The sequence below is a fragment of the Coregonus clupeaformis genome, chromosome 21 (genome assembly GCF_020615455.1).
Source record: "Coregonus clupeaformis isolate EN_2021a chromosome 21, ASM2061545v1, whole genome shotgun sequence".
Classification (NCBI taxonomy): domain Eukaryota; kingdom Metazoa; phylum Chordata; class Actinopteri; order Salmoniformes; family Salmonidae; genus Coregonus; species Coregonus clupeaformis.
Window position 1 is genome coordinate 57,861,422 of NC_059212.1, and position 13,739 is coordinate 57,875,160.

Sequence of the window (13,739 nt, forward strand, 5' to 3'; positions counted from 1 at the left end):
AGGTGGGGGTTGTGCTTACAGCCCAACACCGTGCAGGACGTTTGGCATTTGCCAGAGAACACCAAGATTGGCAAATTCGCCACTGGCGCCCTGTGCTCTTCATAGATGAAAGCAGGTTCACACTGAGCACATGTGACAGACGTGACAGAGTCTGGAGACACCGTGGAGAACGTTCTGCTGCCTGCAACATCCTCCAGCATGACCGGTTTGGTGGTGGGTCAGTCATGGTGTGGGGTGGCATTTTTTGGGGGGCCGCACAGCCCTCCATGTGCTCGCCAGAGGTAGCCTGACTGCCATTAGGTACCGAGATGAGATCCCCAGCCCCCTTGTGAGACCATATGCTGGTGCGGTTGGCCCTGGGTTCCTCCTAATGCAAGACAATGCTAGACCTCATGTGGCTGGAGTGTGTCAGCAGTTCCTGCAAGAGGAAGGCATTGATGCTATGGACTGGCCCTCCCATTCCCCAGACCTGAATCCAATTGAGAACATCTGGGACATCATGTCTCGCTCCATCCACCAACGCCACGTTGCACCACAGACTGTCCAGGAGTTGGCGGATGCTTTAGTCCAGGTCTGGGAGGAGATCCCTCAGGAGACCATCCGCCACCTCATCAGGAGCATGCCCAGGCGTTGTAGGGAGGTCATACAGGCACGTGGAGGCCACACACACTACTGAGCCTAATTTTGACTTGTTTTAAGGACATTACATCAAAGTTGGATCAGCCTGTAGTGTGGTTTTCCACTTTAATTTTGAGGGTGACTCCAAATCCAGACCTCCATGGGTTGATAAATTTGATTTCCATTGATAATATTTGTGTGATTTTGTTGTCAGCACATTCAACTATGTAAAGAAAAAAGTATTTAATAAGATTATTTCATTCATTCAGATCTAGGATGTGTTATTTTAGTGTTCCCTTAATTTTTTGGAGCAATGTATTACAGTTTACAAACTGTTTGTATACATAATCACATACACAAGAAAACAAATTGACAATGATGACATTGGCTTTGAGAAATTAACAAAAAGCGAAGGGGTTGCAGTAATAAATGGGCTCTCAAGTTTTGTGAATGAAGTTGCTCAATTATTTTGCCTATTCAGTCTCAGATGGGTCAATTATGATTGTTAAATATCACATATACAGTGCATTCGGAAAGTATTCAGACTCCTTGACTTTTTCCACATTTTGTTACGTTACAGCCTTATTCTAAAATTGATTAAATCGTTTTTTTCCCCTCATCAATCTACATACACTACCCCATAATGACAAAGCAAAAACAGGTTTTGAGAAATGTTTGCAAATGTATTAAAAAATGGAAATATCACATTTACATAAGTATTCAGACCCTTTACTCAGTACTTTGTTGAAGCACCTTTGGCAGCGATTACAGCCTCGAGTCTTCTTGGGTATGACACTACAAGCTTGGCACACCTGTATTTGGGGAGTTTCTCCCATTCTTCTCTGCAGATCCTCTCAAGCTCTGTCAGGTTGGATGGGGAGCGTCGCTGCAAAGCTATTTTCAGGTCTCTCCAGAGATGTTAGATCGGGTTCAAGTCCGGGCTCTGGCTGGGCCACTCAAGGACATTCAGAGACTTGTCCCGAAGCCAGTCCTGCGTTGTCTTGGCTGTGTGCTTAGGGTCGTTGTCCTGTTGGAAGGTGAACCTTCACCCCAGTCTGAGGTCCTGAGCGCTCTGGAGCAGGTTTTTATCAAAGATCTTTCCCTCGATCCTGACTAGTGTCCCAGTCCCTGCCACTGAAAAACATCCCCACAGCATGAGGCTGCCACCACCATGCTTCACAGTAGGGATGGTGCCAGGTTTCCTCCAGACGTGACGCTTGGCGTTCAGGCCAAATAGTTCAATCTTGGTTTCATTAGTTCAGAGAATCTTGTTTCTCATGGTCTGAGAGTCCTTTAGCTGCCTTTTTAGCAAACTCCAAGCGGGCTGTCATGTGCCTTTTACTGAGGAGTGGCTTTCGTCTGGCCACTCTACCATAAAGGCCTGATTGGTGGAGTGCTGCACAGATGGTTGTCGTTCTGGAAGGTTCTCCCATCTCCACAGAGGAACTCTGGAGCTCTGTCAGAGTGACCATCGGGTTCTTGTTCACCTCCCTTACCAAGGCCCTTCTCCCCCGATTGCTCAGTTTAGCTGGACGACCTACCTAATTGCATATTTTACTCTATTCAGTAGTATAATTAACATGCCTTGCCTTTCACCATCAATCAAATCTATTAAAATGAATATGTCGCCATGTATGACCCAGGCCCCTCTATCATCTCTGATCGAGTCCTCCTCTGAATTGGGTGTAAGCCTATGATGAATGACCTGTCTTTCCTTCTCACCTTTCTCCTCCTCATTCTACCTTTACTTTTATCACTACCGCCCTCTGCTGTCCGTTCCTGGAACATGAGAAGTGCATTCTGCATAATACCTGAGCCAACGTACATACTCAGGGGCTGTTCCCCCAAATAGGGGCACCTTATTCCCTTCAGAGTGAGCTCTTTTGACCAGAGCTCTACCTTAATTGGCCCAGGTCAAAAGTAGTGCACTATATTGGGAATAGGGTGTTACTTGGAGGTCCCAGGTGGTTCAGGGGTCCAACATGCGAAGGCCTTGTGGTCTAGGGATAGTAAAGGTGGGAGCCACAAGTTCAATTATACTAGTTAAACTCACTTAGGCCCGGGTGAATTTTGTAATCCCCGTCTTTCCTTCAACTGTAGTTATGAGGCGTTAGCGCCCTCTGGTGTTGAGAACATGTATTACAACCGCCCCATCAGGATATGACTCCATGCCACATTACAATATTTTGTTTTCTTTTAATTTACAAGTACATTATATAGTATTTCACAAACAAATTTCAGGCAAAATACAGTACAGAAGTAAACAACCAAACCAACAAGAATCTCAAAGCAACTCAAATCAATGTCCTACTACATTAAAAAACATTTAAGACATCAAATTAAAAAGTGGCGAAAAAAACAATCAATCTCCTATAAATTAAAGTCCTCCTATATATATATATATATATATATTAAATATACTGACTGTATTTGTCAACACAACCTGTAGTGATATAAAACCAAAACTATCTTGATTTGACAACCTGTAAAAAAACACCTCAGCCTGAGCTAAGTGCATGAAAGTGAGTAAATACTTCATTCCAGAACTCCAGAGAAAGTAGAGAGAATTGTCAATAAGCTTCAAGGTCATTTTGCCTAATCTTTGGCACAGGCATGAGTTCAGGTTTGTCTGATTAGTCTAGAATAAAATAGCTGTTTCTGCTCTCTTGCTAACTCTTTTTGGAATTGTAATGCCAAACATGTTTGGAGTGACAAGGAGCTGGCAAGCGAGCAAAAACAGAATGGCGCTCAGGCTTCAAGAATGCAACTCTTTGTTTAGAACATATCTGAGCCAGATTAGAGTTAGAACACATTCTTCAGTTTAGAATGTATTTCTGTGGATGCGGTCCTGTTCCATCTGAGCCTTGGCCTTCTTCTTGAGCAGCAGGATGTGTTCAGAAAACTCCCTCACAGCCCCGAGGCCTGCAACATTGTGGCAGGAGTATTTAGCAGCATTGATAGCCACCACTGGGGCGTCCCGGGGTACTGCACTCAGCCCAGCCAGGTTCAGACAGTCAATATCTGGTGCATCGTTACCTGTAGAAGGGAGAAACGGAGGGATGGAATGGAGGGCTGGGATTAGTTTATTGTTTATCTATTAAAGTGTCCATAAGGTGGTTCTGGAAGTATTCTTAGGATGATTAGTATGTTGTATATAAAAACACAACATGGAAAAAATATGCAAAAACATGACATGATTTAAGGAAATCATATACATATTTTTTTTTCATTGAATAGTTTCTAATTTTGAGCTTAGGGAAATCATAGAAATTAATTACTGAAATCATACACTGAACAACAAATGCAACATGCAACAATTGAGGCTACAGTTCATATAAGGAAATCAGTCAATTGAAATAAATTCATTAGGCCCTAATCTATGGATTTCACATGACTGGGAATACAGATATGCATCTGTTGGTCACAGATTTTTAAAAAGGTAGGGGTGTGGATAAGAAAACCAGTCAGTATCTGGTGTGACCACCATTTGCCTCATGCAGCGTGACACATTTCCTTCACATAGAGTTGATCAGGCTGTTGATTGTGGTCTGTGGAAGTTACTGGATATTGGTGGGAACTGGAACACGCTGTCATACACGTCTATCCAGAGCATCCCAAACATGCTCAATGGGTGACATGTCTGGTGAGTATGCAGGCCACGGAAGAACTGGGACATTTTCAGCTTCCAGGAATTGTGTACTGATCCTTGTAACATGGGGCCGTGCATTATCATGCTGAAACATGAGGTGATGGCGGCGAATGAATGGCACGACAATGGGCCTCAGGATCTCGTCAAGGTGTCTCTGTGCATTCAAATTGCCATCGATAAAATGCAATTGTGTTCCTAACAATACCATAACCTCACCGCTACCACTGGGCACTCTGTTCACAACACTGACATCAGCAAACCGCTCGCCCACATGACGCCATACACGCTGCCTGCCATCTGCCCGGTACAGATGAAACCGAGATTCATCTGTGAAGAGCACACTTCTCCAGCGTTCCAGTGGACATCGAAGGTGAGCATTTGCCCACTGAAGTCGGTTATGACGCCAAACCGCAGTCAGGTCAAGACCCTGGTGAGGTCGACGGTTTCTGACAGTTTGTGCAAAATTATTTGGTTGTGCAAACCCACAGTTTCATCAGCTGTCCGGGTGGCTTGTCTTAAATGATCCCGCAGGTGAAGAAGCCGGATGTGGAGGTCCTGGGCTGGCATGGTTACACGTGGTCTGCGGTTGTGAGGCCGGTTGGACGTACTGCCAAATTCTCTAAAATCGACGTTGGCGCCGGCTTATGGTAGAGAATTGAACATTCAATTCTCTGGCAACAGCTCTGGTGGACATTCCTGTAGTCAGCATGCCAATTGCACGCTCCCTCAACTTGAGACATCTGTGGCATTGTGTTGTCACAAAACAGCACATTTTGTGGCCTTTTATTGTCCCCAGCACAAGGTGCACCTGTGTAATGATCATGCTGTTTAATCAGGTTCTTGATAGTCCATCCACCTGACAGGTGTGATATATCTTGCCAAAGGAGAAATGCTCACTAACAGGGATGTAAACAAATTTGCGCACAACATTTTTGAGATATAAACTTTTTGTGCATATGGAACATTTCGGGGATATTTTATTTCAGCTCCTGACACATGGGACCAACACATTACATGTTGCGTTTTAGATTTTTGTTCAGTATAAAAATTGATTCAATTGAAATTGAATCCCAAATTCTCCAGGATTTGACAGCTGGCATCACTCTTCTCACATTGCCCATACATTTTTATTGACAGGCAGTGACATAAACTCAGAACAATGCCAGTAGTTTTCTGCAGTAGTAGCCTAACCTACATGCAGAGGGCAAATAGAGAGCCACTTTACAAATGATCACTAAACAAAACTTCTCTCTGAATAAAATATAAAAAGTTAGTCTCCCCTTACTAATAGAGGAGCTATTAAATCAGGAAAGTTATTTAATCAGGGAGGAGCTTACAATCACTTCCTGGCATGAGAGATGGAGGGATGAGAAGAGAGAGAGATAAGGAGGGGTGAAACAGGAAATGAGGAGATACACATCATCAAGCCTGCTGCACATGTTAGGCCTGTTCCAAAACAGGGCATATCACAATCAGGTTGGCTGGTTCAAACTTCACTGTTGACCTTTACTGTCTATGATAGAGACATCTAATCTGTTCTACTTGTCCATCTCCAAATAAAAGATCTTCATATGTTTCTATTGACATGAACGCACAAGTTTAGGAAACTTGAGATTCCACTATATTTCAAACTGTGCTATATAAATATAATGCATTAGGAAAAATAGTAGTAATATTAGTAGTAGTAGTACTAGTATTAGTACTTGTAGTAGCAGTCAATTGTTAAGTGAAAAGAATAGTGAGTTTACCCATATAGGCGACTTCCTTCCAGTCCAGATCCCTGTCGTCCATCATGGCTTTGACCTCACCCTGGATGTCCATACCCAGCTGTCTGACCACGCAGCCTGTTCTCTGGGACAGCTTGTCAGCCAGGGCCTTGATCAGGAGGTCCTCACCGGATGAGATCAGAATCACCTGGAGGAGACAAGTGTTTTATGCTCAGTTTTCTATGTAGGCACTGTTTTGTGCTGACTGTGTGTAATGGGGAAATTTAAGTTCATATTCAGTTTAGAGCTGGGATGGGCAACTGGTTTTTTCGATATCATTCCACTCCTTGCCATGCCTAACATGACACGCACGACACGGAGTCCAAGGAGTGGAATGTAATGGATTTCAGGCTAGGCAGACAGTGTAAAACATTGTTCTGTTGAGAGCTTAGCAAAGCAAACCTAACCAGCTGTATCTATCTTAATGTATCCTTATTACAGCCACAAATCAAGGGATTCATGCATTTCTTTAGAGATTATTCAGTAGCTTAATGCTGCTTCAAGTTGAAAATGTTCTGTGACATCCATTGTAATTGCCCAGGCCATGTCACCATGTCTGTATAAAGATGAGCTGGACTCAGGTATCTAACAGGGGTTTATTTTTTTATAGCATGGCTCTTAAATGAAAATAAATGTTTGTGACTTATTTATCTTGTATATACACTGAGTGCACAAAACATTAACAACACACTTCCTAATATTGAGTTGCTAATATCAGTTCATCAGGCATGGACTCTACAGGGATGCTGGCCCATGTTGACTCCTACAGTTGTGTCAAGTTGGCTGGATGTCCTTTGGGTGGTGGACCATTCTTGATACACACAGGAAACTGTTGAGTGTGAAAAACCCAGCAGCGTTGCAGTTCTTGACACAAACCAGTATGCCTGGCACCTACTACCATACCCCGTTCAAAGGCACTTAAATATTTTGTCTTGCCCATTCACCATTCACCCTCTGAATGGCTCACATACACAATCCATGTCTCAATAGTCTCAAGGCTTAAAAAACCTTCTTTAACCTGTCTCCTCCCCTTCATCTACACTGATTGAAGTGTATTTAACAAGTGACATCAATAAGGGATCACAGCTTTCACCTGGATTCACCAGGTCAGTCTATGACATAGAAAGAGCAGGTGTTCATAATGTTCTGCATACTCAGTGTATATATATATATATATATATATATACCTTGTAAGCATTTGTATCTGTCGTGTGAATGTTGCTGTTTTTTTGTTTACTATATATCTTTATCTTATCCGACTTGCCATAACCGAAGTGTCTTCTGGAAAAATATAGTAATTATATTCTAATACTTTTTGAGAAGGTCCGGTCACACAAATGTCCTAGATGGCAAAGGTCAGGATGGATAGTGTCATTTATCAGCGTACTAATAAACCTCCAACTCGGAACCCCAAACTGTTCACATCCCTCTTGTTGGCAGAGAGAAAAATGTACAGGTTTAAAACGTATTTCCTGCAATTCTACACATTATGCCTTGGCTAAAAGGGAAAATGTAGCATATTTAAAGATAATTTCCTGAAATTCTGTGAACAATATCATACCACGAGTCAAATTTTGACAGAATTTCCCCCTCCCCCCAAATTAGTTTTATATGAATATTATTCATATTTTTATACAAAAATGCAAAGTCAGACCTCACAGTTCGCATTGACCCCATTCGGGTTCCGGATCCGGTCCACGGTCCGTCTATTGAGTATGACTGATCTATAACTTCACTATCAAAACAATGAATTGTCTCCTCTTCTCCATATGTAATTGGGAAATTTAAGATGACTAAAATTCATATTTAGTTTAGAGTTTCTGTAATACACCTCATTTCTAGTGTTCTGTTTGTGACACTCAAGGTGAAGGTTGATGCTAGGCTAGAAGCTGAATGTTATGGATTATTCTCATATCTGTTGATAGTGGTTGACACCAGATTAGAGAGAGAGGACCGAGGACATACTGATTATTCACTGTTGTATTGATTATGTTCTGTGAACACTGTGTGATTCTGTAGCAGCTTTTTGTTTAGACTACAAGCCTCTCGGGATGGTGTTTACAGAACATTTGGTGCTGTCTAATTAAGATATAAAGGGCCTGTCTCCAAGAGGTCAGTTAGACATTTTCTCTGCTTCTGTGCTGGAGGTGTCACCCTGTTGCAACTTGTAATAAACCGGATAGATTTTTCATCGACTAAACCAACGATTGCTCTACTTTTTGTTCACCTGGAAATTCATATTACAACATAGACAATACATTTATTTGTGGAAGCAGTAATCACATGACTGGGATTCTCTTTCAACTATAACAAATTAGGTAATGCTTGTCTGTCACCGTTTGCTGTTACCATATGTGATCTTTTAAATTACAATGAATCTACTTCAATCTTCAATCACCAGTATTAATCGCATTATCTTTGTACCGTATCTCTTCTCCCTCTTTCTAGTGTATGTTGTATATGTACAGTATATGTACCTCCACCCCCTCTCTCTGCAGCATGCGGATACCCATGGTATCTCTGGTGTTGACGGAGACCATCTCCTCCCCAGAGACAGAGATGAAGACGCGGCCATCAGTCAGACAGCCTGAGACGTTACACAGCAGCAGACGCACCATCTCAGGCTTGTCCAGGCCAAAGTAACCAAACCTGGAGAGGGGAACAAATCAAATCAAATCAAATTTGATTTGTCACATGCTTCGTAAACAACTGGTGTGGACTAACAGGGAAATGCTTACATACGGGCCCTTCCCAACAGTGCAGAGAGAAAAAGAGAAACAGTAGAAGATAATGAAAAACAATAACACAAGGAAGAAATACACAATGAGTAATGATAACTTGGCTATATACACGGGGTACCAGTACCGAGTCGATGTGCAGGGCTACGAGGTAATTGAGGTGGATATGTACATATAGGTAGGGATAAAGTGACTAGGCAACGGGATAGATAATAAACAGTAACGGCAGCGTATGTGATGAGTCAAAAGAGATTAGTGCAAAAAGGGTCAATGCAGATATTCCGGGTAGCTATTGGTTTACTATTTAACTAACTATTTAGTAGTCTTATAGCTTGGGGGTCCTGTTGGTTCCAAACTTGGTGCATTGGTACCGCTTGCCGTGCAGTAGCAGAGAGAACAGTCTATGACTTGGGTGGCTGGAGTCTTTGACAATTTTTGGGCCTTCCTCTGACACCGCCTGGTATAGAGGTCCTGGATGGCAGGAAGCTTGTCCCCAGTGATGTATTGGGCCATACGCACTACCCTCCATAGCGCCTTGCGGCCGGATGCCAAGCAGTTGTCATACCAGAACACACACAATGAAATACATTTGTATAATGACTCCTCTGTGTTACATAAATGTTTATTGTGTTGCTATAAGATCAAATCAAATGTAAGTTCATTAAAGTAAACACAGAGAGAGAGAAATTGAAGCTCTGAGTCAGGGATTTCAGACTACCTCAGTACTCTCTGTTCTGCCACGGGCCAATCGATATCCACATCAATATCCACACTGTACTCTGGCAGCATCTCATAGTAAGCCCAGTTTCCCCCCTGAGAAAGACAACGCAAGAGAAAGGGCGTTTCAATTAGCATTTGAAACAACGGCAGTTGACAATAGAAGATCTAGAATTATATATCAGTGAGTCGATCTCTCAGTTTGTCTTTTGTCTCTGGTCAAGCTCACATCCACTGAATGTCTAAACATTATTGACCCCCTGAGGGAAATAGGGTTCACCTCCAGCAGCAGACATACACATCAGGGCCTGTATTCATAAAGCGTCTCAGGATAGGAGGGCTGATCTAGAATCAGGTCCTCTCTGCCCATATAATCTCATTCATAATGATAGAAAAGGGAAAACTGATCCTAGACCAATACTCCTATCCTGAAACACTTTATGAATATGGGCCGTGATGGGGTATAGTGTCAGTTACCTGCAGGCCTTTCTCTATTGTTGCTCTGGTATGAATGTAGAAAGATCCGTTCTCACACAGCTCTCCATCCCAGTCCTGTCTCCGGGGCCTGTGAGACGGATCTAGGTTCAGTGGCTTGGTGGCTACACTACCTGAAGAGGAGAGAGAAAAAGAGTCTATGTTAGTTAATAGGCAATTGTCATATCACCCCTCATCTCTCTATTGTGATACACAGTGATTGGTGGTAGATGGGGTTACTTCCATGTATTGTGCTTGTGACAGGCACTATATCAATATAAACACTTCAATATCATTGAGCATTAGCATCTTACAACAAGCTATGTTGGGTAAGTATTTTCAAACACAACATATCTAGGGCACTATAGTTTTTCCTGGCTATGGTGACATGGTCAGGACAAACTCCTGACAATACTTATAAAGTAAGGGACAGTTTTTCCTAGGCACATTTTAAGCCTAATCCTAGACTACAAAGAATTGAATGGAGATTGTCCATTTACCATTTTTTATTTAGGGGTGGGTGAATCTGTGTGTTGGAAAACGTGCCTGTGTACGGCCCTAAACATAACACAAGGCTATTCCGGAAGGCCCTAAACATAACACAAGGCTATCCTGGAAGGCCCTAAACATAACACAAGGCTATCCTGGAAGGCCCTAAACATAACACAAGGCTATCCCGGAAGTCCCTAAACATAACACAAGGCTATCCCGGAAGGCCCTAAACATAACACAAGGCTATCCTGGAAGTCCCTAAACATAACACAAGGCTATCCCGGAAGGCCCTAAACATAACACAAGGCTATCCCGGAAGTCCCTAAACATAACACAAGGCTATCCCGGAAGGCCCTAAACATAACACAAGGCTATCCCGGAAGGCCCTAAACATAACACAAGGCTATCCCGGAAGGCCCTAAACATAACACAAGGCTATCCTGGAAGGCCCTAAACATAACACAAGGCTATCCTGGAAGGCCCTAAACATAACACAAGGCTATCCCGGAAGGCCCTAAACATAACACAAGGCTATCCCGTACCTCCTTTCTTGACCTCCTGCCAGCGGAAGTGGTGTTGTCGGGCCACGGCGAAGACGGACGTGAAGCCCTGATTGGTGATCAACTCCAGGGCCTCCTTCAGGTGGAAGGGGTGCAGGCAGGGAGACGTGGCCTGGATATGACAGATCACATTCACCTCTGGAGGAAGTCAACACAACACAGCAGATATTTGATTTATCCATTATTTAATCAGGTAGTCATATGATATGAGATATGAATAAACCTATATGGTCACTGTTGACATTTGTAGCTATGGAGTGGGTCCCACTTTATTTGGATAACCCCCTATTCATGGATTGTCTATAGTCACTCTCACACTATCAATAAGCTATCAACAGAAACTCTGTTTATCCTTCAAATGCAACAATTTACTAGGATTAGGGTTATGTTTAGATTAGCAATTTAATTAAAAGAAAACACAAAGTAAGCATTTTCATTGATGACAGTCCTGCTCGTTTTGTTTCTACCTAGCTAGACAATAACGGTCACTGATTGTCTGAAGAGTGGAGAGTCAGATCGCACATCTGGTTTCCCAGCCAAGTGTTCTCAGGCTCTGATTAAAAAGCAGGAAGGAAAACCTGCTGCAGGCAATACGGCCCTGGAGGACGTATGTATCAAGTGTCTCAGAGCAGGACTGCTGATTTAGGATCAGTTTCGCCTAAAAAAATCACAATGAATAAGACTACATTGACAGGGGGGACCTGATCCTAGATCAGTATTCTTGCTCTGAGATGCTTGATACATACCGCCCCAGAGCCGTAGTCTAGCTAGTGGTTAAACATGTTCTTCTGCTTATTTTCTATTAACGGCTGGCATCTATAACAAAGCGCTGCCAAAGAGTCCTAACAAAGACAGTGACGCATCAAAGAGGGTGTGGTTCTGTCACAATGAATTATAACCAACGTTGATACTTCCCTGTTGCTATGCCATTGAGTGAATCGCAATTGTATTGTCTCCTTCTCACAGCACATTGGAGCAGAATATTTGAGGTTCCTCCACTCAGATCTCCTCCTCTAATGCATTTTGAGAAGGAGGCAAGGACACGAGGAATCACGGAAATACAATTGAGATTCCCTCTACCTGGGTTTAATCGGGCAAATTCCTGGATAGTGTCGAGAGAGCTGGAAGAGTCTTTGGACACCTCTGGGCTCCTGCGGTGAACCTGAGCTCCCCATGCCTTGGCCACCTTCTCAATGTCATCATGGTCAGTTGATACCCACACACTGGTGGGAGAAAGAAAGGAAGAAGTTCCTCAGGCTTTGTAACAAGTAGGCAGTGGTGGAAAAAGTACCCAATTGTCATACTTGAGTAAAAGTAAAGATACCTTTATAGAAAATGACTCAAGTAAAAGTGAAAGTGACCCAATAAATTACTACTTGAGTAAAAGTCTAATAGTATTTGATTTTAAATATACTTAAGTATCTAAAGTAAATGTAATTGCTCAAATATACTTAAGTATCAAAAGTAAAAGTATAAATCATTTCAAATTCCTTGTATTAAGCAAATCAGACGCATGATTTTCTTGTTTTTTAAATTTATTCATGGTTAGCCAGGAGCACTCTCCAACACTCAGACACCAATTACAAATGAATCATTTGTGGTTAGTGAGTCCGCCAGATCAGAGGCAGTTTGGATGACCAAGGATGCTCTCTTTATAAGTGTGTGAATTTTACAATTGTCCTGTCCTTGTAAGCATTCAAAATGTAACTAGCACTTTTGGGTGTCAGGGAAAATGTATGGAGTAAAACGTACATTATTTTCTTTAGGAATGTAGTGAAGTAAAAGTAAAAGTTGTCAAACATATAAATAGTAAAGTAAAGTACAGATACCCCCAAAAACGACTTAAGTAGTACTTCAAGGTATTTTTTACTTAAGTACTTTACAGCACTGCAAGTAGGCTACATCAGTGCAATTCAGTCTTACATGGCCAAAACAAAGTCAGAGACAGCTAACTTTCACAGCCTCTTGACAAACTATTTCAATAAGAATCTCACATGGGTTAATATGTTTACACAACAAACAGTTAATAATGTACAGATATGACTAGATGCATCAATCATCATAGACAACATAGACTTTATCACTAGGATAAACAATATTATCCGTGCATGCGAAACAAGAATGTAACATGTATTTGGTGCAGCTAGCTATTATTAACAGCCTCAGAGCAAATCCATATACTGGAGCTAGATTAGAAAGTCATTTGTAGACTGAATTGAATCACCTGTCAAACTGTTTGGAATCCACGGCTGCTCTCAGAACCCATCCAATGAGGGAGACACCGGCCAAAACTTTGATATTCTTCAGGGGGATCCCCTTACTGCCTCCCCTCGCGAGGATCAGGGCTGCGATGTGTCTCTTCTCGCCGCTGTCTTTGATAATCTTTGTTTTTCTGTCTATCACATCTTCTAATCCAGATAGCGTACGTTTTCTTGCAACGGCCATTGTAAAGGTTCAATAGCCGGGTGACAAGACGTTGCAGAAGTGGTCTCAATGTAGTACCAAAGACAGTACGGTGTGGTAGTATCAAACTCTATAGTCTGTGGTATTATGTTAGCGATGGATAGCAGTCGGCTGAAGTATTTAGCCATAGCCGCGCTGCGAATTCTATATTGGTCTGCTAATACAGGACTAGTAAAGGGCTAGTGCACTACTTTTCAGAAAATGTAAACTAAATGTATTGGAGTGTTTGTAACTTCATTCTGATAATTATCTGTTCAAAATA

General features: G+C 42.3%; 1 protein-coding gene across 1 annotated transcript; it reads right to left on the minus strand.

Annotated features, from left to right (window-relative positions):
• Positions 1 to 3,439: 3,439 nt before the first annotated feature.
• On the minus strand, positions 3,440 to 13,527 carry LOC121535763 (N-acylneuraminate cytidylyltransferase-like). Its single transcript, XM_041843024.2, has 8 exons — positions 13,239 to 13,527; positions 12,095 to 12,237; positions 10,997 to 11,152; positions 9,966 to 10,096; positions 9,490 to 9,584; positions 8,511 to 8,682; positions 6,016 to 6,181; positions 3,440 to 3,654 (listed from the first exon to the last, which is right to left on the minus strand). The coding sequence occupies exons 1-8, from the start codon at positions 13,457 to 13,459 to the stop codon at positions 3,440 to 3,442; spliced, it is 1,299 nt and encodes a 432-aa protein (XP_041698958.2). The 5' UTR covers positions 13,460 to 13,527.
• Between the last annotated feature and the right edge of the window lie 212 nt (positions 13,528 to 13,739).